Below are 27,189 nucleotides of genomic sequence, written 5' to 3'. Positions count from 1 at the left end.
CCAATTTCCTCCACAGTTTTACCTTTAGGTCGAATCCATTTCCCATACAGCTCCTTCAGCGTGGCATACAGTTCATTGGGACTCTCAGATGATTCAACCTCCAGAGAACGAAATCTTTGTCGATAAGTTTCTGAATTAATGTTGTACTTTCTCAGAATAGCCGACCTGACACAATCATAATCAAGAGAGTCATCAATGTCCATAAGCACATATGCCGCTCGGGCCTTACCAGTCAGTAGGGGAATCAGGCGGAATGCCCAGTCAGCCTTAGGCCAACAACACGCTGCAGCAATCCTCTCAAAGGTTATCAAAAAATTCTCTATGTCATCAGCAGGGCTTGACATTAACTTTTTTCCTCACTAGCCAATGTGGCTAGTGGTTTTCCAAAGTTACTAGCCACACAGCATTTTTACTAGCCACATTTTTGTTGTTGTGAAATTACCTGATGGCGTGCTAAAATTTACTTGAACTAGATTTACAACCCTTTTAAATGTAAAACCATTGTTACATCCACCCAAATCAAGACTACATAAATATATAACAATACAGGTCATTATCATTAGCTCTGATAAGGTTGTGTGTAAAGCTCCTTTTTTAAAATAAAACCATGTATTATGTATTATATGTTGCCACATTGCTCCACCGGCATACAACATAACTCCAGCAGGGCAGCTAGCTGTCTCTTCGATTCTTTGTTGTCGGTCACTAGCGACAATACTCATTAGGGCTGTCAAAATTGCTCAAAAATGACCTTCGAATATTCCCTCTAAAAAAAAACACATAGCTTATCTTTGAACTATTCGAACATGGTTGCACATTTTGTCAATGACGCGCATTACGTCAATAACAGGACAAATTAATACAAAGAGACATAACTACTTGTATAGGTAGTTTCATTTAAGTTTAAACATATTTGACAACGTATTACCTACACGAAAACAAGTAAATCAACTAATGGCCAAGACCGCAGACCTCACTCACTCTCGCTCGCTCACTCGCAGGCACTCTTTCTCTCTCTCGCCCTCCCTCAAGCTGCGTTCACACCAAATGCGAATAGAGCGTCTGGCGCAAGTGTAAAGACGCGTTTACGCGTGTCTGGAGGTATTGCGGCATGAATGAGGCGTCACGCGCTCTGTGCAGTTTAAATGAACAACAACAATAAGCAAATGTTGAGTGCTGATCAAGAGTTTTGTGCAAGCAATTTAAGGTCGCGACTCTTATATAGCAGGCTTCATTCAGTGATTGAAACAAATATTATTAACATTAATTGAAGTTTTACAGTATATAGAACCGACATTGAACGCTCCGAGCGAGCTGTGCTGTGGTAAACATTACCTTTTCCTTGACATGAAACGGTAAATAATCAAACCAGTGGAAGCCTGCAGTGCATGAAACTGCTGTATCTACCTTATTCGTGCAATATCTATTCAGTCAGTACAGTAGCCTACACTTCAGAAATGTTTCTGTTTAACGTTAAATAAAATTATCCCTCAGGCAGCGCGCCCACTCGCAAAGCAGACAGCCGCGCCTCTGCTACCGCGGGCGTTTTTCCACATTCGAATATTAATTTTCACCTTCGAAATTCTGTTTTTTAAAACTATTCGAATATATATTCGAATTTAGAATATTCGTTGACAGCCCTATGGGAGTTGTAGTGTCGTAGTGTCACTTATTTCAGATGCCTTTTGAAAAGACTACAATTATTCAACCCGCCAAAGTGGCTAGTTGGAGTGACTGCGTTACCCGCCACGAGCAAAATCCACCCGCATTTGGCGGGTTGGCGGGTGTTAATGTCAAGCCCTGGTCATCAGAGTCACTTAATTTTTCTAATCTAGGCTCTTTGATCAAGGACTGACCTCTATCATGGTCCACGTGGTGAAGTTCTCTTTCACCCCTTTTAGGGAATGGTCGATCAGAATCAGGGTCACCATCCTGCAGTTCCCCTGGACTTGGATTCCTCGAAAGTGGATCAGGGGTGGGCGGAGTATGAGTACGAGCTTGCACCTCCATCTGAAGCAGGCCAAACTGGTGCTGCAATGCCTTAAGTCGTCGTTCTTGTTCCTTTTGCTCGTGGGCCCTCCCGGCCTCCCGAGCATCCATCTGCACCATGTGGGCCCGGAACAAACTTGTCAGATCTGCCAGCGTTGGCTCCCGTCCTCCAGACTCCTCTGTGACAATCTCCTCACCAACCTCTATGGTCTCCACCTCTCCTTCCTGTGCTTCCCTCGGCACCATCCTTTGTGCCCCTTTTCTTCCAGGCCGACTCATAGCTCAAAAAAAGAACAGGGAGGCCGAAAAAAAAAAATAGGAAACCTGCGCCCTCTGCGGATCCCACTTCTGACACCATATGTGAGGGACCAAGCAGTCAAGGGCAAAGGACACAGGATTTCCAACCAAAAATTATTTATTAAATGCAAAAACAAAGTTACAAATTAAATAACTTTAAAAACTGACTGAAAATAAAGTCAGGTCTGGGCCTATAAAAATTATAAACTAAAGAAAATCAAACTAAAACAGCAATCAAACAAACTAAACAAAGAAGAACATGGCCTCCCAAATGACACACATGGGGAACTTATATACACACAGGACTTGTCCATTAGACATACACAGGGAACACAAATATCACTTAACACAATTACAATAAATAAAGTAATTAAATTCAGAAATATCAAGAAATGGGTCATAAACAAAATAATGTACCCAAATAATTAGTCAACAAAATATAAATAAAATTATAATAAACAAAACTAACATACAATCAATCATGCACCCCCCCAGCTAATTGGCAACATGGATTAGTCCAACAAAACAAAATAGCAGCAACTGACGCCAGCCGGTCCTTTATTGGAATGGACCTCCACCGGAGCGCAGTGTCCCAGACAGCGCCAAACCTCCGCTCTTCCCACGTAAGCAACTTAAACTCAAAAGAAATAAACGTTAACACAATATACCGCTAATTAGGGATGGGGAAATGAAGCCTCATGAATCACTGAGGCTTTCCCCTGACTGTTCCGGGAAAAGATTCAAAGCTTCGAGAGTGTCGAGAACAGCGGCGAGAACAGCGCCATCTGGCGCTTATTTAAAATAAAGCAGCCAGAAGCCTGTGTTAGAAGCTCTGGCAGATGAAGCAACCACAACACACTCCATAGTTTCAATGTTATGTGTACAAATAAAAGCCTTACATGTTTGTGTTTGATTTGTTCATTAAATAAATTCATTTTCCCATTAAAGTGTGACAATAAAATATAGTAGCTTATGATTCAATAAGATTTAATGTAGGCCTACTCTCTCTCTCTCTCTCTCTCTCTCTCTCTCTCTCTACACACACACACACACACACACACACACACACAAAATGAATAAGGACATTGTCTGATAGGATCATCTGTTATTAAATGTCAATAATTGTAAATATCAACCAGACTGAGGCAACAATGACTCGTTAAATACGATCTGAAGTTCGAGCCTTCTGACAACCAAAGCGAAACGCGCACGTGACTGGACAGAAAGTGAGGCTTCGTTTGTCATCGATCACGTGACTCTAGTAAACCAATACACGCATCGATACGGGGCTTCACTACAAATTGTGTCGCTTATGTGATACGCGCATCGAAGCTTCAGTGTCATATGTAACAATAACTAATAACTAGAAAGTGTGCACCCAACCTAGTCATGTATGGTAAAAGTGTAAATTAGAAATAAAGTGGGTAAAATGAACCAAATCTGTGTCTGTCTTTATTATGAAATATATATATATATATATATATATATATATATATATATATATATACAGTGAGGAAAATAAGTATTTGAACACCCTGCTATTTTGCAAGTTCTCCCACTTAGAAATCATGGAGGGGTCTGAAATTGTCATCGTAGGTGCATGTCCACTGTGAGAGACATAATCTAAAAAAAAAAATCCAGAATTCACAATGTATGATTTTTTTAACTATTTATTTGTATGATACAGCTGCAAATAAGTATTTGAACACCTGAGAAAATCAATGTTAATATTTGGTACAGTTGCCTTTGTTTGCAATTACAGAGGTCAAACGTTTCCTGTAGTTTTTCACCAGGTTTGCACACACTGCAGGAGGGATTTTGGCCCACTCCTCCACACAGATCTTCTCTAGATCAGTCAGGTTTCTGGGCTGTCGCTGAGAAACACGGAGTTTGAGCTCCCTCCAAAGATTCTCTATTGGGTTTAGGTCTGGAGACTGGCTAGGCCACGCCAGAACCTTGATATGCTTCTTACAGAGCCACTCCTTGGTTATCCTGGCGTTGTGCTTCGGGTCATTGTCATGTTGGAAGACCCAGCCTCGACCCATCTTCAATGCTCTAACTGAGGGAAGGAGGTTGTTCCCCAAAATCTCGCAATACATGGCCCCGGTCATCCTCTCCTTAATATAGTGCAGTTGCCCTGTCCCATGTGCAGAAAAACACCCCCAAAGCATGATGCTACCACCCCCATGCTTCACAGTAGGGATGGTGTTCTTGGGATGGTACTCATCATTCTTCTTCCTCCAAACATGTTTAGTGGAATTATGACCAAAAAGTTCTATTTTGGTCTCATCTGACCACATGACTTTCTCCCATGACTCCTCTGGATCATCCAAATGGTCATTGGCAAACTTAAGACGGGCCTTGACATGTGCTGGTTTAAGCAGGGGAACCTTCCGTGCCATGCATGATTTCAAACCATGACGTCTTAGTGTATTACCAACAGTAACCTCGGAAACGGTGGTCCCAGCTCTTTTCAGGTCATTGACCAGCTCCTCCCGTGTAGTTCTGGGCTGATTTCTCACCTTTCTTAGGATCATTGAGACCCCACGAGGTGAGATCTTGCATGGAGCCCCAGTCCGAGGGAGATTGACAGTCATGTTTAGCTTCTTCCATTTTCTAATGATTGCTCCAACAGTGGACCTTTTTTCACCAAGCTGCTTGGCAATTTCCCCGTAGCCCTTTCCAGCCTTGTGGAGGTGTACAATTTTGTCTCTAGTGTCTTTGGACAGCTCTTTGGTCTTGGCCATGTTAGTAGTTGGATTCTTACTGATTGTATGGGGTGGACAGGTGTCTTTATGCAGCTAACGACCTCAAACAGGTGCATCTAATTTAGGATAATAAATGGAGTGGAGGTGGACATTTTAAAGGCAGACTAACAGGTCTTTGAGGGTCAGAATTCTAGCTGATAGACAGGTGTTCAAATACTTATTTGCAGCTGTATCATACAAATAAATAGTTAAAAAATCATATATTGTGATTTCTGGATTTTTTTTTTTTAGATTATGTCTCTAACAGTGGACATGCACCTACGATGACAATTTCAGACCCCTCCATGATTTCCAAGTGGGAGAACTTGCAAAATAGCAGGGTGTTCAAATACTTATTTTCCTCACTGTATATATATATATATATATATATATATATATATATATATATAGGGTGATCTGCAACCAAATATTTAATTATGAAATGTCCTAAAGGACAACCAAAATAACATGTAAACAAACAAAAGAGAAGGATGCATGTTTGTGTATGTGGTTTAGTTACCGCCTTGCTGTGTGGCCACGTTGTCGGCCATCACACTGTACCTGGTAGACAGACAGAAAGTCCACTGGAGAGTTCCTAGTCACTGCACCCAGTCAGATCAAGAATGTCTGTTTTAACCAGTCTGAGGATTCTGTTGCATTTTATTTGAAATGTTCACAAAAATACATAACATAATAAACTGATTACAAATTATCATTGTCATTCCATCCAAATCATAACTAAACTTTTAATTTAGGAAAGCTAATTAATTTCCTTGATCATGTTCACAGTGTGTATATCTATTGGTTGTATAAGCTGAAGTTTGTTCAGCAATGTACATAATCCTAAAGCATTATTTTGCCTTATAAAACAACGGTTAAAAACAATGTAGGCCTATAAGAAAATGAAACACCAACATGAGTATATTCCTGTATGTGTCTAAAGAAAAGAAAGTGTTTTCCAGGCACATGTTTTTGCTAGAGTGGTAGATGAACTAAAATCACTTTACCCCTCTTTACCATTTACCCTGGCCTCAAGTAACATCAGGTCATTTTTACCATCATGCAAGTCCATCATCATGCAAGTCCAATGTCCCCTTAATAGTCCTACTGATTACATTTCTTTCACATGTCCAGACACTCACTTGATGCTTGTTGATTTAGCTATTAAAAGACCCACTGAATATTTACATGTCCCTTGATATTGTAATTACGAACAATAACTTAGAATTGATATTAAAATTCTTATTTTGTGTGGGTCCCATTATATTGTTAGTCTTAGCCTTGCAGTTCAGTGCAAACTCACTAAAGGCCCGTTCACACCAAGCACGATAACTATAAAGATAACGATAAAGATAACTATATATGCGTCCACACCAACGACCGATAACGGTCTTTTTATTCTAAGCACGCGCGCGCCCGCCCCATTTTAAATGCGCGAAACCTTTAAATTAGAATGGATTCTGATTGCCTGTCAGTGTTTTATCGTTTGACAGCTGGAAAAAAATCGCTCTGAAAGTGATCCCAACGATATCGTTCCTCATATCTTTATCGTTATAGTTGTGGTGTGAACTCTGTTATTCTTTAATATGGAGAACGATTTTTAGAATTATATCTTTATCGTTATCTTTATAGTTATCGTGCTTGGTGTGAACGGGCCTTAAGGGTCTGTGTGCAGAGCTATTTACACCATGCCTATTCCTTATCGCATTCAGCATTTGTGCAGGAAGGTACCTCACAAAACTGGCATCATAATTGTTTGGTGATCTACAACAATAGAGAGAGCTTTGGTGATAACTAAGCAAATATTTGATTACTACAATTCTAATTTCTCGCTAGAAATGACAAGAAGTAGACTTACACACAAACTGACCACCAACTGCAACTTTCAGACATTATTTTTTATTTTTTAGCTCAACTGTCACAGAATGGAACGCACAGGATTGTGGGATATTAAAGGCAGAGAAGGATACATCTATGCTGCAGTTCAAAAATCGATCAGATGAAGGTAACCATTACAGTTCCCCTGTACTTTCCCAAGTGTTCTGTTGCCATGGTTACTAATTACCTGCACCTGGTCCTTATCACCACACTAATCAGCTCCCCTCCATAAGGTACACACACGCACTCAGTCTAACAGTAATAGGTAGGCTATGTCAGAAATTAGTATTTTAGAAAAGAAAATGAAGACTCAAAAATATTATGAGTATGGTGTATTATAAAAATAAAAAAAACTAAACTAAAATATGATATATAAACTTTCTTTTAGTTTATGTAATACACAGACAGGTATATAGGCTAGCACTATACCAAATCAAACCTGAGTGTGCCTTTTTAAGCACTTTTTCCTTCAGACTACTGTAGCGTGACTTAAAAGATAGGACAAGATGCCAAACACATGGATCTCGCGGGATCTCGGATCGTCATCACACTACATCCTTATGCTTTGCTTTCTGCCAGGACTTTTCCTGACTTTTCTCAACTCACAGAAGTGACGTCAACGTCCGATCTAGCAGTAGAATAACCCATCAGGCAAGTGTTATTTTAACATAGGCGTAATTTGCGGGTGGGGCATATCCCCACCACTTTTTGCTAAGGTCGATATTGTGCCCCACCACTTTTCAAACATCTCGCGGCACTATTATACCAATACAAATAAATAAAACATCTTCAGTTAACTAGCAGAGCATTCATTTCGTTCGTTTGTTAAATAAGAGACGATCTAGCGCTGAAATGTGTTGTTTTTTAAATAAAGTGATCAAAGTGCACGTTGCCGCTGCGATCAGTGGCGCGGATATGATGTTCTCTTGTGGCTCGCGCACAGTCTTCACTCGGACGCGCGCTTCAATCCGTTGTGGAGACTCTCTATTCGTTCGTTCCGGTGAAATCACAAAACAAAATGCACACAAACGTGTCCTTAACCACTGATAAACATAATCGGTTTTGATGAGAAAGAAAACACAAAAAAACGATTCGAGTGCGGATTAGAACCCAGAACCAAGAACCTCTGGCAAAAGTTCTACCACTGGACCACTTAAATGCACTTAAATTTTCACCACTAACAACATATATTAGACCTCATTAAACGACAAATTAAACCAAATGTACTATTTAAATTGAATTGTGTTAGCAACGCTTTTTTATTAAACATTTTATATTTATTTAGGCCTACATTAGTAAGCTACACCGCGCCTGCTCATAGGCTACTTTTTTTTCTTTTTTTTTTAAAGAGACCCCCAAAAAGATGAAATCATAATTCGAACCCTGCTTGTAAACATATCTAAGTATGACTGAAACAACATGATCGGAACTGGTTTCATTGTTTGGCTGTGTTTGTTTGTTTTGGCTGTGTTTGTTGTTTACAATTTACATGCAAATGTTGTACACCTCCCCCAAATGACCAACTTCTAAAAACATTTTTATAGTTGTCTTTATAAAGAAATGCTCGCTTATATGTAGCCTTGGAGCCGCTGCTCTGACGCAAACGCTTCCAGTGTGAAAAGCTTGCAGTGTGAAATGGTCGTTGCTACGTTCACACTGTCAGTCAAAATCCGATTATTTGTGTGTCCGATTGGAATCTGATCTAAAATTATTGATGTCCACACTGTGAATTGCAACAGTAAATCTTATTTGTGTGTCCATGACGCTCTTTCATTTTCCAGATTATCTGAATTGGTTTCTATGGCAATGAAGTTTTGTAGGTAGGCATACGGCAACAACATCCGCAACATGGAGCGGTTTGCAATACAGATGTTGTCAGATTTACAACATGACAATGTGTTGCTGCCGCGCTGGACTACTGTCTTCTGAGGCAGCGGCAGAACCGTAGGAGGCTAGTATGAGTGGCTTTATTCCGTGCTGTCATCTCCACCGGTTTCAAAAAATGTCTCAGTATATATTATCATTTTCTGCTCGTCCTGCACTTTAAAACAACACAACCTTGTATCTGCAGCGACTTTCAGCATGTTTCCTAAAACAACATCTGACATTGCGTTTAACCACGCGAAATACGTTCAGAACGGTCTGACTGAAACGGATTTCCAGAAATGCGATTTTAATAGTATTTCAAACCACTTATTTGTAAAAAAAATGTGTGTGATTTTTGGCCGATCACACTTATCATCTTATCATCTAATCAGATTTCAATCGATATGCACAAAAATCGGATTTGGACTGACAGTCTGAACGTAGCCTTATTTCTGGCCTCATCAAGCACTCAGACTTCCTTACCTGCAAACTTACAGTACCTTGTGGATTTATCTCCTGTGTAGCCTATATAATGTCCTGCGATCCCCTGTGTGGATCTGTAATCCTGTGTCTGTACATGCTGCTCGGGACTTAGTAAGATAAGAAATCCCAAGTTATTTATCTGACTATTACATTGAACTGTTCTTCTTCAAGTTTACTTGCCTGTTTCACCTGTTCCTGCACATACTGTTCAATAAATAAAAAATGTATTACCTGAAACTGAGTTATACCACTCCATGTCTCTTGAGCATGGTAAATACTGACTGAAGGCCAGAACTCTTACAACAAGTACCTTGCAGGAACCGGTATGACTCCAAACCGCCCAACCGACCTGTTGTTCTCCCTTTCCCAAAATGGCCACCCGATAGAGGAGAATGCATTGCAATTCTGAAAACTGTCTTCAGCTGTGTATTTTAATGATGTGACATTAATGGCTCTTTTCCATGAGGGCTTGGATGAGCCTTTGTTTCCACAGATGTCCTAGGAGACAAACAACTGCACACTGGATCATTATATCCTCCATTCCCTCCTAAGTGGATCCAACTCCGTGAAATCACTCCTCACGCCTGCCCCTGAGTCTCCAGAGTCCGTTTCAGCTCCGGAGCTCATCCCAGAGTCTGTTACAGTCCCAGAGCTCAGCCTAGAGTTCTCTTCATCCTCCAGTTTGGACACCAAATTGACTCCAACACAGAGAGGGGGGCATTTGGGGCTGGTATCCAAGTTGGCGGATGTCGGTTCGTGCGTCTATGAAAATGTTACTGGTGGTCCCAGAGCTCCCCAGTTAGGTGGTCCCAAAGCTCCCCAGTCCAGTGATCCCAGAGCTCCCGGCCTCCATGGTCTCCTGAACTGTCTGCCCCGCCCTGCTCACCTACGCCGCCTGCTCTGCCCTGGTCGCCTGCACAGCCTGCACCGCCTGCTCCGCCCTGGTCGTAATGTTGTTTGTTCTGTTCCTGAGTACTGTTCCCGAGTCATGTTCCCTAGTCTAAGTCTGTCTGTCTGTCTGTCTAGTTTTGAGTTTATTTAATAAAGCTGTTGCATGTGGATCCTGCTTCCTCCTTTGATTGAAGCCTGCATCATTACAGTGTAAGCCCGTTTGGATTGGTCCAAAGGCGGCATCCGATAGAACGGGTGAAGGTCTCTGCTTGTTACTTTCTTTCCGTGCAGCAAAGTAATTTAATTCCATTTAAGCTTTTATCTGACTCCATTTTATAACGACCTCAAATTTAGGTTAGATTGTCAATTAGTTATTGGTCAATCATGTAATAGTTTAGCAGCACATTTGATTATTCTTTTCAACTCTTTACTTATATTTTACCCGTTCATATTAGGAAGCTATGTCGCTCAGAGGTCCTCACGCTTAACGCGGGTCTCACGTTCACAAGCTCGTCAGTTTTCCTCACCAAACAGAGGTAATTGCTATATACCTGAGATGGAATTACCCATGGAATTGCATACATGCTTTTGAATGTTACTCGAATGTTAATTCTCAGGAGAGCCTTTTGCTTTCTCGCGTGGTAGCCCAGACTTACTGGCACCCACCTTACAATAGGTCAGTGATGGAGTACTCGAGTCCTGGACTCGGACTCGAGTCCGACTCGAGTCCCTGTTCTCTGGACTCGAGTCCGACTCGAGATTCTATTCTCAGGACTCGTGACTTGACTTGGACTCGCGGACTGATGACTCGTACTTGGACTCGGACTCGAGGATATAAAATCGGACTTGAGCATTCATCAAATGAATGACGTTGGATGAAGTTTCTGACTAAATAGGTTTTAAAATTTGATATAAGATGTTACACTTTTCCTGTTTTGGGCTCCAAGACCGGACGGGATCTCTTTTTTTCCTGCATATAAGAACGAGCAGAGAGAACCAGCCGCGCGCGCGCTCTCACCGTCTTCAAACAACACGAGCTCCCTCCTCTAATATTAATCAAAATCAATTGACACGATAGTAAAAGGTCGGAAGACCGAAGTTTCACGTAGATCATTCAGAGATTTTTTCTCCTGAATTACCGCGAGGTGTGAATTGTGCTGAAACAATTAAAAAAAAAAAAACGTTTGCCTTATCTTCTCTGAAAAGCGTTCCGCACATTCAGCTGACATTAGCCACAATTTCAATAAACGAAAAGACCTATCTAGTGATGAAATGTTTTCTGTGTTGACACAAATCTTGTTCTGTCCTAAACTGCCGAGATAATCACACAAGGCGTGCCGTAGGCTACACGTCCATTAATGACACGTCCGATTCGCGAACTAATGACTCCTTTGAACAATTCACTTTAATGAATGGTTAAAACAACTGTCCATCTGTCCAACAACGAACTCACGAGACGTCTGAATCGGTGTATAACAAATCGGTAACACTTTACAATAATGTTCCATTTATTAAACTCTAGTTAACTACATTAGTTAACATTTAGGCTACTATTAATAAACTGCACTTCTACAGCATTGTTAATGTTAATTTTAACATTTAGCCTACTAATAGCCTACATTATTGAAATCAAAAGTTTTTATTTATATTTATTTATATTGTATTTATTTATTTATTATTTATAATTGTCAACACAGTGGTGTCATTTTTGTTTAATGTAGACCCTCTTTTATAATTATATCAGCTCTTTAAAGGTGCCAGAGTAGAGAAATGTAGGCAGTCTTGAAATATAACAAAGACTCAACCTTGATGACTCGACTCGGACTCGAACACTGGGGACTCGAGACTCGACTCGGACTCGAACTCAGGTAATGGTGACTCGACTCGGACTCGACTCGGTCTCTTCTTTGGTGACTCGGACTTGGACTCGGACTCGAACACGGGGACTCAAGACTCGACTCGGACTCGACAGTTGGTGACTCGACTACAACACTGCAATAGGTTGTCTTGATGACACCCAGATCAGTACAACCATCCCTTGTCTTTGCTCATAAATACTTTCCGTATACACAGTTGCCCAACATTAAACTTCAGGTTAAATGATGAAACTTGGGTGTGAAAATAAATAACCTACAGTATATATGGCACACATACAGTATGTGGCATACAGCTGATAACATATGTTAAAGCAGAGATAATCTCACTTGAATTGTTTATTAGGTTAAAGGGCATACTGTGGGTTAAAGCAGTCCAAAAGGACCATGTGTGTTTCACAGGCTGGAATAGAAATGAGATTTTCCAGCATCTAAACTCATGTTTCCATTTAAGAAAGTCCTAATAGAAAATTACTAAAAAGATTTAATTACCAGATATGCATCTTGAGATGTGGAAAACTTGTTGAGGAGGCTGAAATTACAGCTTGGTTAACTGAAAGGTCAGGCTAAGGGGAATGACTCTGAGTATTTGTATAAGGTAAGCTTGCCAGCAGGATCAGGGGAAGGTATCTGTTGGTATAGAGTGTTATGAGATAACACATTTTTGTTATGAAAAGCAGTTTAGATCAGTTCATCAAATGAATATATGATCATCATCGTTATTCATATATGCTTAAATGATTGGAAAATCTGGTAACACTTTATTTTGCATTGTCAATGTTACACATGTTGTAATAACTATAAATTATGCATAATTGCATGCAACTAACCCTACACCAAAACCCTATTCCTAGCCCTAAGTACATGTAGTTAGTATTACTCTTTACTTAAATATATAATTATACTGTAACAAGGACACCTTAAAATAAAATGTAACTGACAATCCTCCTCTAGTAGGCTTTTAGCTGTGTCCGGAAATGACATCACTCATAGTTATGTCATGACAACTCTCGGGAGATTGGAATGGTAATGGCGATTGGCATGGTAATGGATATAGCAATGTTAATGTATTTGGTCTTGGCAGAAAAGATCTGCTACGCTGCTGCTGCAGAGCAAGTACAGATACTTGCTACTGCGAACACCTTCACAGACATTTCTGTGAGCATTTAAGACATGCTGCTGCTGAACATGAATTAACCCTGTAGCAGATCTATGCAGGTGGAGCTGGGGAAGGTGGAGGGTTCTAAAAGTGCGCTGCAGACTGTAACAGCAAACAATGCCAACTATTTGAATGTTTGAGCAGCAAGCTCATTGGCCGCTGATGCAACACTAACTGTGCTATTTAGATAACGACATGATTGCTACCAATAAGTTAAAGACCTATCAGCCTGCAACATTCAGAGTGAGAGGATGGTTGTAGTCACCCTTTGACCCTTGGCACTTTTAATTAAGTCTAGTGGGCTTCTGGGTGTTTAAATTTGATTTTTTGTCAGTTGGAGTTTAAAACAGCCTTAGCTCATTTGAACATTCCATCAATGTAAGTCTATGGGACTTTTCCGAGTTTTGATCATCATTTTAGGAAAACCGAAAGTCCAATAGAAAAGATATAGCAACCCTAGTCAGAACATTCTGAAGGTCTGAGCCAAGTTTGGTGGATGTAGCTTTAAACCTCTAGAAGGAAGCTTTAAGGTCACCTAAGCACTGCAGCTAAATTCAGCTGTTAGTTCACCTTTTAGTGCTTAATCCTGTTCTGTACACACACAGTTTAGTAATTTAAGGTAGTGACAACTGCATTTACAAAAAAATTACAAACACGGAACATCTAGTTGTTAATGACGTACAACGAGAGATATAAGAGACAACAGACTAGATATTCTGTTTACAGCATGGTAATTAGCATTGTTTGCTGGCTTTGACCACTCAAGGGTGAACATATGGTTCTGAATCATTTTAGTCTCCATGTGGCTGAGGCTTAGACTGTAGCTGTTGAAGACCAAGAAATGTCAACAATCTTTGAATATTTGCAGAAATTATAACAAAGGGATTTTTTGCACGGTGGGAATGTGCCATTTCTATCACTGGCTTTCTTCTACAAAGAAAAACTGACACTTGTTGTGTGTTTTCACTGTATTAGACATATTTTACAGTGTTTTTCTATATTCTTCTATATTCTTGAACAATATATCTAGTAAGATCTGTAACATATTTTATTGTTTAGCCCAATTGCTGCCACATTAGCCTTCTACAAGAACTTCCATAGGTGAAAAGGTGAAATGTTTTCTGATTCAAAAAAAAAAAAAAAAAAAAGGGGGGGGGCCTGTGGCTGAATGTACCCTCTTTCCAAAAAAGGATTTATTTACTTCAGTGTGTGTCATATGTCAAAGTAAGATATTAATAGACTAAAAATAATTAATTATAATACACAAGAACTTTGAAATGGAAGTTGTGACCTATACATTTTTGAGCAATAAAGGTTTGACATATAACTTATTTCATCAGGTAGGATTTCTGTCAGTTTGTCCATACATTTCTTATAAAATGGGTCAAGAAAGCTCATCATATATCAAAATATATCAGGTTGCCCATGTATAGATTATGCTTAGTGTGCATGATCAACTTCTATAAAAGCCAAGAGGGTAGACCAGAAGAGATGCAGAGAAGAGAAGAGAAGAGACCTCAGAAGTTCCATCAAGTGGTAAGAGCCTGTGCTGACCGTGACTGAAAGGAATTTAACATCATCACTTATGCGTCTGTACTCAAAGTAATTGTGTTTTTTATTTATATTAATGCATTGTAATGATTTTTTTTTTTTTTTTTTATCCACAGTTAAAAAAGTGAAGATTTCATCTGGTCTCAAGAACAAAAGGCAAGTGAGTTTGTGATTCAGAATGTGGATTAGGGTAGAGGAAAACTGTTGTTATAGTCTGTATTATAGACGGAAACTGGTGAAGCAGGCTTTTTTTAAAAACCTATGTAATTTATTCACAAAGAAATGTGTTTAAAATGTATTAGTAAGATGAATTTAAGGAAGGGGTCCCATTGACCCTTTATTTTGGTGCCAGATATACCACCTATTGTATTCACTTTTATTGAGTTGTATTGTATTCTGTTTTTCTTTTACCACTTTTGAGTCTATGAGAGCCCATAGAACCCCTTGTGGGAAAGTTATTCAAATTTGGCCCAAATGCAGAGGACATTTGACACATTTATGTGCAGACTCAGTCTGAGGAAACAGAAAAAGAAGTGGGAAAGGGCCAATTGATGATGCTATAATAGAGCAAAACATGAAATTGGTTCAAACTACAGAACTGATGGTCTGATTAAATTCAAACTTGGGATGCAGTGTTGCTATCATAATCCATCATGAGATTTGCATAAATATAAATCATTAGAAAAGTTAATATAATGAAACCAAATCTGTGACAGAAATTTCTTAATATTTGTCAGGAAATATGTGTCTGTTTCATACATACTCGTAGCAGGAGGATGCACTCAGGCATAGAGACCACAAGTGAGACTCATAGTCGGCAGTGAAAATCTCTGTATTGTCCTGAAACTTCATATATGCCACAATTCATATTGTACTTTATGTGCCATCCCCTGACACCAGCATTTCAATTTCATCACCAGAAAGACATATTCAGTCGACATTTTTGCCATTAATGGGCCCCTTACCTGCTTCTTGCTTTCTATCTAAATGTTTATCTAGTATTGTTTTATGTGTCTGTATTCATGTGTAAGCCTACACCTAGGAATATGCCTCTTTCCTAACACAATTCCTGTGTTTTATTTTTTATGTGTCTTGCCTTTGTTGAATATTTATGAAATTTGTAATGGATAAGTTGATATTTTCTCTCTTTAGTAAGCCGCCACCATGAGTACGGACGCGGAGATGGCCATTTATGGCAAAGCAGCCATTTACCTTCGTAAGCCTGAGAGGGAGAGAATGGAGGCTCAGGCCAAACCGTTTGATGCCAAGTCTGCCTGCTATGTGGCTGATGTCAAAGAGTTGTACCTCAAGGGAACAATCAAGAGCAAAGACGGTGGCAAAGTCACAGTTGTTTTGCTTGACACTAAGGAGGTAAATTTGAATTTCCATTTCATGTAGATGCTCATTAAATTACTTATTACATTGTTTTTTTTTTATATCTAATATCCAATTTATCAAATTTATAGGAGAGAGTTGCTAAGGAAGAAGATGTCTACCCAATGAATCCTCCCAAGTATGACAAGATTGAGGACATGGCCATGATGACCCATCTCAATGAAGCCTCTGTGCTGTATAACCTCAAAGAGCGTTATGCTGCATGGATGATCTACGTAAGTTCTGAAACGACATAAAAAGCATTTAAGTTCATTTTCTTATGTGTTGTTGGAATCTGACCATGTCTCTGCTCATTTAAGACCTACTCTGGACTCTTCTGCGCAACTGTGAACCCCTACAAGTGGCTCCCAGTGTATGATTCAGAAGTGGTGTCTGCCTACAGAGGCAAAAAGCGTATGGAGGCCCCACCCCACATCTTCTCTGTCTCTGACAACGCATATCAATTCATGCAGTGTGGTAAGACATTATGGAATTGAATTCTACAGAATTAATTAAGATGAAGTAGATGTTGCTGTTAATATAATAAATATTTACCGGATATTTTACAAATTTCAATCAACAGATAGAGAAAACCAGTCTGTCCTGATTACGTAAGTATTTTCATTTAATTTCAGACCATGACAAAAATGAAAAGTATAACATAGATGGAAAATTTATGGAGATATTTACAAAATAGAATTTCAGATTGAACAAAGATTGAATATACTTTGAAAAGTCTACATGTCTTTCAAACTTCTGTCTTCAAATCTCTTATAAACCAGTGGAGAATCTGGTGCTGGAAAGACTGTGAACACGAAACGTGTCATCCAGTACTTTGCCACAGTTGCAGTGTCAGGTGTCAAGAAAGAGGCCAGTAAAATAAAGGTATGAGATACAAAACTGTGTCATATATATTATTTTAAAAGATGATGATTTACACTCATCTCAAAAACTATACGATATGTGAAATGCCTATAAATTGTGTTTAGTCATGAAATAGAAAAACAATCGAAAATAAATGAAAACCCTTCAAACATCACAGGGCTCTCTTGAGGACCAGATCATTGCTGCCAACCCTCTGCTTGAGTCTTATGGTAATGCCAAGACTGTGAGAAATGACAACTCCTCTCGTTTTGTAAGTTAACCACTGTTTATTTACAGTACAGCTGGTCAGTTGTGTTCAATTTGACTGTACAGAGTTTTCTATAAAGAGATTATAATAATTATTATTTATGTATATGATTAAAACAGGGTAAATTCATCAGAATTCATTTCGGCACCACTGGAAAACTGGCTAGTGCTGATATTGAGACATGTAGGTGGACATGATTTAATTGATCCATCCTGAACAGTTGTCTTTGTCTGTCACTCTTCAGATGATTGTGACTCAAGTACATTCTCTCAACAGATCTGCTGGAGAAGTCTAGAGTGTCATTCCAGCTTCCAGATGAGAGAGGCTACCACATCTTCTTCCAGATGATGACCAACCATAAGCCTGAGATTATTGGTAGGTGCACATATTTCATTCATTCAATGTTTCAGATAATATTGTAAGATTCTCTTTCATAAATGCTGCGTATTTTACAGAAATGTCGCTCATCTCCACCAACCCCTATGACTTCCCCATGTGCAGTCAGGGTCAGATCACAGTGGCCAGCATTGATGATAAAGTTGAGCTGGATGCTACTGATGTGAGTCATTGCTATTTGAATATTGACATATTCTATTTAAAATGGCAAATCATATATTTTATTATTCTCTGTAATTTACAGGATGCTATTGACATTCTTGGTTTCTCAAGTGAGGAGAAAATGTGCATCTACAAGTTCACTGGAGCGGTGCTTCATCATGGTAACATGAAGTTCAAGCAGAAGCAGCGTGAGGAGCAGGCTGAGCCTGATGGCACAGAGGGTGAGACTTGTGTTATCCTGGTCTTTAAAATAGTAACCATTGCACCGACTTTGCTGATAACAGAAACTGTGTATAAAATGTTTAGTGTAAATATAAACTTGAAGTTGCGTGCATATCAATAAATCTAAAAATGAAAGGGAAAGTACCTAGTGCCTGATTTATTATAATTTTACATAAAAGAATCTATAGAGCAAAGATAATTTATTTAAAAATGTATTTAACAGAGGCTGACAAAATCGCCTACCTTCTGGGTTTGAACTCTGCTGACATGCTGAAGGGTTTGTGCTACCCCAGAGTCAAGGTCGGAAATGAGTATGTGACCAAAGGTCAGACCGTACCACAGGTATAGTAACATTTCCAGCATCCCATGTGTTTAACCTAAAATTCTGGCTAATTATTGCAGAAGCAAAATAAAATATCCACTCTATTCTACTTACAGGTGTACAACTCTGTCAGCGCCTTGGCCAAATCTATCTATGAGAGGATGTTCTTGTGGATGGTCATTCGTATCAACCAGATGTTGGACACAAAACAACAAAGAAATTTCTACATTGGCGTACTGGATATTGCTGGCTTTGAGATCTTTGATGTAAGAATGATTATTTTATCTCGTTGTATGTCAAAATGAATGATATTCAGAAGGTAGTAAATGTTTCTGTCATTTTTTGTCCTCCAGTACAACAGCATGGAGCAGCTGTGTATCAACTTCACCAATGAGAAACTGCAACAGTTTTTCAACCACACCATGTTTGTGCTGGAGCAGGAGGAGTACAAGAAGGAGGGAATTGTTTGGGAGTTCATTGACTTCGGCATGGACTTGGCTTCTTGCATTGAGCTCATTGAGAAGGTTATCAATGGTTTATGAATTTATTAATTTCCATTGATCCTATTCTCAAAATCTCCTATTTTTGATAATAAACAACATTCTTTTATAAACAGCCCATGGGTATCTTCTCCATCCTTGAAGAGGAGTGCATGTTCCCCAAGGCTTCAGATGCTTCCTTCAAGAACAAGCTATATGATCAGCATCTTGGCAAGAACAAAGCTTTCGAGAAACCAAAGCCTGCCAAAGGCAAGGCTGAAGCCCACTTCTCCCTGGTTCACTACGCTGGAACTGTGGACTACAATGTCACTGGCTGGCTGGACAAGAACAAGGATCCACTGAATGATTCTGTTCTGCTGCTGTACCAGAAGTCTTCTGTCAAACTGCTGGCTACTCTCTACCCACCTGTTGTTGAGGGTAAAGAAAAAATCTATTTAACAAAACTTTGATTCAGTTTTTAACTTTCTTGCAGTTTTTGCATTTATACATGTTCCTTTGTATTTTTATCTCAATAGATACTACTAAAAAGGGAGGCAAGAAGAAGGGTGGCTCCATGCAGACTGTGTCCTCCCAGTTCAGGGTATGTATAGAGATGACATCACAGTAATATTGCTTTATTTTAGAAAAAAAATAAATAAATACAAAGAAATACAAAGCATGCCAACCTTTTTCTATTCTCCACAGGAGAACTTGGGCAAACTCATGACCAACTTGAGGGCCACTCACCCTCACTTTGTGCGTTGCCTGATTCCTAATGAGTCCAAGACTCCAGGTAAAGTATATATATATATATATATATATATATATATATATATATATATATAAAACGTACAGATATTTTGGTTCTCATATATTATGAAGTTAATTTACCAAGTTCATGGTGTAAACTGTTCGTTTTAGGTCTCATGGAGAACTTCCTGGTTATCCACCAGCTGAGGTGTAACGGTGTTCTGGAGGGCATCAGAATCTGCACAAAGGGCTTCCCCAGCAGAATCCAATATGGTGACTTTAAGCAGAGGTAAATGGGACCACATGAAAAGAACATTTCCTAGGAGGCTCCTAATTAAAAGATATGAAGTATTTAGATAAATTTTCCACAGATACAAGGTGCTGAATGCCGGTGTTATCCCAGATGGACAGTTTATGGATAACAAGAAGGCCAGTGAGAAACTCCTGGGATCCATCGACATTAATCATGACGACTACAGATTTGGACATACAAAGGTTCATTATTTAGCTTTACAAATTCCAAAGATTCAGTGATCATGGTCATTTAGCTTCTACAGTTTAAATCAATATATTTTGATTTACTGTTTTACATAAATTCAGGTGTTCTTCAAAGCTGGTCTTTTGGGTGTTCTTGAGGAGATGCGTGATGAGAAACTGGCTGCTCTGGTCACAATGACTCAGGCTCTCTGCCGTGGTTACCTGATGAGGAGGGAGTATGTGAAAATGACGGAGAGGAGGTGATTATTGTCATGAGTAAAGATGACATCAATGATAACTGTGCAAACTTAATGATGATGATGCCATTTAATGATGAATTATTCACAGGGAGTCGATTTACACCATCCAATACAACATCCGTTCATTCATGAATGTCAAACACTGGCCATGGATGAAGGTTTATTACAAGATTAAGCCTCTGCTTCAGAGTGCAGAGACTGAGAAGGAGCTGGCAAACATGAAAGAGGACTATACAAAATGCAAAGAGGCTTTGGTTAAGGCTGAAGCCAAAAAGAAGGAGCTTGAAGAGAAGATGGTAGCACTGTTGCAAGAGAAAAATGATCTGCAGCTGCAAGTTGCATCTGTGAGTATATTTTATAATTAACTGAATTTTTGGTTACATTAAAAATGAGCAAGGTTGTTTCCAATGAAATAGCAATCTATTTTACTAACAGGAATCTGAGGGTCTCTCAGATGCTGAGGAGAGGTGTGAGGGTCTGATTAAAAGCAAAATCCAGCTTGAAGCTAAACTCAAAGAGACAACTGAGAGACTGGAGGATGAGGAAGAAATCAATGCTGAACTGACAGCCAAGAAGAGGAAACTGGAGGATGAGTGCTCTGAGCTGAAGAAAGACATTGATGACTTGGAGCTCACCTTGGCTAAAGTGGAGAAGGAGAAACATGCCACTGAGAATAAGGTTAGAGATTGAGTTGGTTTAAGATTAGATTTAATCTCTGTTTTATATATTGATATAGAATATGAATTGTAATATTTAAGCTTATTTGGAACAAAAAATCCTACAGGTCAAGAACTTGACTGAGGAAATGGCAGCTCAGGATGAGAGCATTGCCAAGCTTACTAAGGAGAAGAAAGCCCTCCAAGAGGCACATCAGCAGACACTGGATGATCTTCAGGCCGAGGAGGACAAAGTCAACACCCTGACCAAATCCAAGACAAAGCTTGAGCAGCAAGTTGATGATGTGAGTTGATTATGTAAATTAATTATATTAATTCATCAAATCAACTGTTTTCTGCTGTGAACATATTTTATATCATTGTCCTGTAGCTTGAGGGTTCCCTTGAACAAGAGAAGAAGCTCCGCATGGACCTGGAGAGAACCAAGAGAAAGCTTGAAGGAGACCTGAAATTATCACAAGAGTCCGTCATGGACCTGGAGAATGACAAGCAGCAATCTGATGAGAAAATAAAAAAGTAATTAAAGCAGGAAATCTTTGAAAACATTGACAATTTTTATTGTTGTGTTATGTTTTTTTTACAACTCCTTATTGTTGAACAGGAAAGACTTTGAAATAAGTCAGCTGCTCAGCAAGATTGAAGATGAACAATCTTTAGGTGCTCAACTCCAGAAGAAAATCAAGGAGCTTCAGGTATTTTGAGATTTTTTTTTCAAACATTACATCATTATGATTAAATACAGATAACCAAAAATCGAATTAACTACTTACCACCATAGGCCCGCATTGAGGAACTGGAGGAAGAGATCGAGGCTGAGCGCGCTGCTCGTGCCAAGGTTGAGAAGCAGAGAGCTGATCTCTCCAGGGAACTTGAGGAGATCAGTGAGAGGCTTGAGGAGGCTGGAGGAGCCACTTCTGCTCAGATCGAGATGAATAAGAAGCGTGAAGCTGAATTCCAGAAACTGCGTCGTGATCTTGAAGAGTCCACCCTCCAGCATGAAGCTACTGCTGGTGCCCTCCGCAAGAAGCAGGCAGACAGTGTGGCTGAGCTGGGAGAGCAAATCGACAACCTGCAGCGTGTCAAGCAGAAGCTTGAGAAAGAGAAGAGCGAATTCAAAATGGAGATTGATGATCTTTCCAGCAACATGGAAGCTGTTGCTAAAGCAAAGGTTGGGAAATATTCTAAAGAATATATGTGTCCCATGCTGGCAAAATGAGTCAGAATACGCATGTGCTAATTATGAGCTATAGGCAAATGTAAATTCTGGTCAAATTTCATTTTCATTCACAAAAATTGGTTCATTAAGCCCTCTTCTAGTGATCCCAATGCTCCAAATAGTAATGAAACATCTAAAATGATCTTTACTTTTACATTTTCTGAGAGGTGTACCTTCCTAAATCTTTCCTTTGTTTTAATAATCAATTATTTTTCTTTACTCGCTTCTCAACGACTGCACAAGTTTTAATATTCACAGTGAATTCTCGATGGCGTAAGCCTGAACCAGTGGAATATGATTTTTAAACTCATGCTGATGTAAACAAAACGATCTTACTCGCACTGACTGACAGATCAACACAAAGCACAAAGCGCAAACCTTATCTGTTATGCCTGAACGTTTGGTTAACTGTTGGGGAAAAACGTCTGATATGTAACATTATATTAGATACGTGCATTACAGTAGGTCTCAATATACAGGCTGCTGACTTATTGACTTCAAATAGGTGTAGCACAGTCCTTTTTTGTCTGATTCCAACAAATCATACATCATCATACATTAATGTTTTTTAATAACAATAAAAGTAAATAACAATAACTCATTTTTGAAAATGTGCTCATTGTGACTCATTTTGCCAGCACGGGTCACATACAACAAGTCTTGAAGTTCTTTCAAATATCTAATGACTTTTGTATTTGCAGGGCAATCTTGAGAAGATGTGCCGCACACTTGAGGACCAACTTAGTGAAATTAAGTCCAAGAATGACGAGAACGTTCGCCAGTTAAATGATCTCAGTACTCAAAGTGCAAGATTTCAAACTGAAAATGGTAACTCATGAACAAATTAATATTATATCAAAAGTAATTAATGTCAATAATTAACAATAATTATCAACAATAATCAATAATAATCATCAACAATAATTAATAAAAAAAATAAAAGTGTATTAAGATTATTCAGCTGTAAATTTCTGACTGTAACACTGATAAAATCTTACATCCATTTGTTTTGAAATAAACTGATAGAGACATAGAAAAATCTGACACAGTGAATCTAAATCTATACAGGTGAGTTTGGCCGTCAGCTGGAGGAGAAGGAGGCTCTGGTTTCTCAGCTCACCAGAGGCAAACAAGCTTTCACTCAGCAAATTGAAGAGCTTAAGAGACATATTGAGGAGGAGGTTAAGGTAATACAGCATAATCAATTCATGAATTGCTTTACTGTAGATACAATAATACAATAATATTATGCGACTTTGTCCCTTAGGCTAAGAACGCACTGGCCCATGCTGTGCAATCAGCCCGTCATGACTGTGACCTGCTCCGTGAGCAGTTTGAGGAAGAGCAGGAGGCAAAGGCTGAGCTGCAGCGGGGAATGTCAAAGGCCAACAGTGAGGTTGCTCAGTGGAGAACCAAATATGAAACTGATGCCATCCAGCGCACGGAGGAGCTTGAAGAGTCCAAGTATGTATATTATTGTATAATATTCCTAACTCTCACAGCTATTTTATAGATTTGAATTCAAAATAATGTGTATTACTTAACAGGAAGAAGCTGGCTCAGCGTCTGCAAGAGGCAGAGGAACAAGTTGAGGCCGTGAACTCCAAATGTGCATCTCTGGAGAAGACCAAACAGAGGCTCCAGGGTGAGGTGGAGGACCTCATGATCGATGTGGAGAGAGCCAATGGTTTGGCTGCCAACCTTGACAAGAAGCAGAGGAACTTCGACAAGGTAAACAGTTTTAGTCATATTATATTCTCTTTGTAAAGTATTGCTGGAATGGGCTTTGTTCAACATTTTTTAAACAAACTCTATCCTAAAATATCTCCACCAAAGGTCCTGGCAGAATGGAAGCAGAAATATGAGGAAGGTCAGGCCGAGCTGGAAGGTGCCCAGAAAGAGGCTCGTTCACTCAGCACTGAACTGTTCAAGATGAAGAACTCCTATGAGGAGAGCCTGGATCAGCTGGAGACCCTCAAGAGAGAGAACAAAAATCTGCAGCGTAAGAATGAAACAGTTAAATTAGAAAAAAAAAAAAAAACGTAAAGGGATTGTTCACCCAAAATGAAAATTCTTTTACTAATTACTGACCCTCATGTCATTCCAAACTCGTGAGACTTTTGTTCATATTCGGAACACAAATTAAGATTTGTAATGACATGAGGGTGAGTAATTAATTAATGATAACATTTTCATTTTTGGGTGAACTATGTTGAAATGTTCTAATTCTCAGTGAGCATTAAAAAGTAAGCACATATGATTAATGAATGTGCATTATGATACATATTATATGTTTTTCTCTTTATAGAGGAAATTTCAGATCTGACAGAGCAGATAGGTGAGACTGGTAAGAGCATCCATGAGCTGGAAAAGGCCAAGAAGACAGTGGAGACTGAGAAGTCAGAGATTCAGACCGCCCTGGAAGAGGCTGAAGTGAGTATCTGGAGATCAATATGGAATTCTTGCTAGAACCATCATACAGTGTTGTATTCATCAATACACTGTGTGTATATTCATTCTTATATTTAAATGTTGTTTTATTTTTCATAGGGTACACTGGAGCATGAGGAGTCCAAGATTCTTCGAGTCCAGCTTGAGCTAAACCAGATCAAGGGAGAGATTGACAGGAAGCTTGCAGAGAAGGATGAGGAGATGGAGCAGATCAAGAGGAACAGCCAGAGAGTCATTGAATCCATGCAAGGCACTCTGGACTCTGAAGTCAGGAGCAGGAATGATGCCCTGAGAATCAAGAAGAAGATGGAGGGAGACCTTAATGAGATGGAGATTCAGCTGAGTCACGCCAATCGCCAGGCTGCTGAGGCCCAGAAACAGCTCAGGAATGTTCAGGGACAACTCAAGGTATGCAGGTATCTAACATATGGTAAGTACAGCCTAGCAGAAATCACATTGAAAGCTCATTCTACAGCTATTGTTATGTTCAGGATGCCCAACTGCACCTTGATGATGCCCAGAGAGGACAGGAAGACATGAAGGAGCAGGTGGCCATGGTGGAGCGCAGAAACACTCTGATGCAGTCTGAGATTGAGGAGCTGAGAGCTGCTCTGGAGCAGACAGAGAGAGGCCGCAAAGTGGCTGAACAAGAGCTGGTGGATATCAGTGAGCGTGTTGGGCTGCTGCACTCTCAGGTAAGGGCATATTGTTTCCCTGAAATTAAGGGAATTGAGAGTATCATTCAAAATGTTCAAACTGTTGCTTTCCATTTTGTAGAACACAAGTCTCCTGAACACCAAGAAGAAGCTTGAGGCTGACCTTGTTCATGTCCAGAGTGAAGTTGATGACACTGTACAGGAAGCCAGAAATGCAGAGGAGAAGGCCAAGAAGGCCATCACTGATGTGAGAAACAGTAGCTGCCAAATGTTTCATAAGACGCTTGCATACATTTTATGTAAAAAATGTGGATCTAATGACTTTCTGTGTTAATGCAAAAGGCTGCAATGATGGCAGAAGAGCTGAAGAAGGAGCAGGACACCAGTTCTCACCTTGAGAGGATGAAGAAGAATCTGGAGGTCACAGTGAAGGACCTGCAGCACCGTCTGGATGAGGCTGAGAATCTGGCCATGAAAGGAGGAAAGAAACAACTCCAGAAGTTGGAGTCCAGAGTAAGCCTCTTTATAGTTATGATATGGGCAAGGTGAAGTATGTTATATTATGATTTGTTTGAATAAAAATAATATGTTCTTTAGGTCCGTGAACTTGAGGCTGAAGTTGAAGCTGAGCAGAGACGTGGAGCTGATGCTGTTAAAGGTGTCCGCAAATATGAGAGGAGAGTGAAAGAGCTCACTTATCAGGTATGACCATATTCCTCACAAGTTTGTTCGAACAAAAGAGTCTGTATAATAGTGTACTGACAATGCCTATTTTTAGTAAAGGATCAATGCTTAATTTTGTAAATGTGTATTTTTTGAAGACTGACGAGGACAAGAAGAACATCACCAGACTCCAGGATTTGGTTGACAAACTGCAGCTGAAGGTCAAAGTCTACAAGAGGCAGTCTGAAGAGGCGGTATGTAAAATCTAATAGAACATTTTGACACTGTAATTATTTATATTGGAATTCTAATTTGATGAAACGTGATACATGAACCATATATAAAAAATATTTAAAAAAAAACTTTAGGAGGAGCAAGGCAATGTTCACCTGTCCAAGTTGAGGAAGGTGCAGCATGAGCTTGAGGAGGCTGAGGAGCGTGCTGACATTTCTGAGTCTCAGGTCAACAAGCTCAGAGTTAAGAGCCGTGATTCTGGAAAGGTTAGACTAAGTAGATGAGTTTTTTTTTTTTTTTTTTCATTATTTATTCAACTTGTTTATCCAAATACATGAACTACCTCTTAGAAGAAGTAGTGGAACTATAATAATTGCATTTTGCTGATGTTACATATCCTTTATGACATTTGCACATTTGTATTCTCTTCATTATGTAAAGTGAAGAACATTTTTGTTAATAAGACTAATGTTTAACTCTTCCTTCTTTCCCAGGTCAAAGAAGAATGAATCTTTAACACTTGAAAGGAGCATTTACTGAAGTCATATAATATGAATGTTTATTGTAAAAGTACCTTTCTTAATAAACCTGTTTATTTCAGCAAATAATTAGCCTTTGTGAGATTTTTCAATACACTATTACAACACTAATATCTGATCTGTATGATTACATTAAACCTTATTATTCGCATCACAAGAGTGCTGAGTATCAAGAGTGTCTTGAATCCAAATTTGAACTTTTAAAGGTTCCATAAAAGTTCAAAAGGTTTCATAAATTTGAATTCTCAGGTTTACTGAATGCATTCGCTCAAACATTTCTGCTATAAAGTTTCCACCCTGGACTGATGTCATTGACTATTGCAATATTCTGTGAACTAGCCTTCCAGTTAGCACAATTAAGCCTCTACAGATGATCCAGAGATCTAAAAAGTAAATATAATACCTGGAAAAAACTATCTGTAACCTATAACATTTACCATTTTC

At 39.3% G+C, this 27,189-nt stretch overlaps 1 protein-coding gene across 1 annotated transcript; it reads left to right on the top strand.

Moving 5' to 3' along the window:
- The first annotated feature begins 14,668 nt into the window (after window positions 1-14,668).
- LOC311294071 (myosin heavy chain, fast skeletal muscle-like) lies at window positions 14,669-26,900 on the top strand. The gene is made up of 41 exons (XM_084414730.1): window positions 14,669-14,720; window positions 14,852-14,891; window positions 15,888-16,106; window positions 16,202-16,345; window positions 16,430-16,586; window positions 16,693-16,720; window positions 16,892-16,994; window positions 17,152-17,244; window positions 17,361-17,424; window positions 17,518-17,616; window positions 17,697-17,800; window positions 17,882-18,020; window positions 18,245-18,363; window positions 18,460-18,609; window positions 18,697-18,867; window positions 18,960-19,260; window positions 19,359-19,423; window positions 19,528-19,615; window positions 19,744-19,861; window positions 19,944-20,067; window positions 20,173-20,309; window positions 20,398-20,653; window positions 20,745-20,987; window positions 21,094-21,270; window positions 21,357-21,502; window positions 21,588-21,678; window positions 21,765-22,154; window positions 22,904-23,030; window positions 23,271-23,389; window positions 23,470-23,666; window positions 23,750-23,933; window positions 24,039-24,204; window positions 24,511-24,635; window positions 24,753-25,061; window positions 25,145-25,348; window positions 25,431-25,556; window positions 25,652-25,822; window positions 25,907-26,011; window positions 26,131-26,226; window positions 26,341-26,472; window positions 26,701-26,900. The coding sequence occupies exons 3-41, from the start codon at window positions 15,900-15,902 to the stop codon at window positions 26,713-26,715; spliced, it is 5,790 nt and encodes a 1,929-aa protein (XP_084270856.1). The 5' UTR covers window positions 14,669-14,720; window positions 14,852-14,891; window positions 15,888-15,899; the 3' UTR covers window positions 26,716-26,900.
- Window positions 26,901-27,189: the final 289 nt, after the last annotated feature.

The sequence above is a fragment of the Rutilus rutilus genome, assembly GCF_951802725.1.
Source record: "Rutilus rutilus genome assembly, chromosome: 7".
Classification (NCBI taxonomy): Eukaryota; Metazoa; Chordata; class Actinopteri; order Cypriniformes; family Leuciscidae; genus Rutilus; species Rutilus rutilus.
This window is presented reverse-complemented; position numbering and strand designations above follow the sequence as displayed.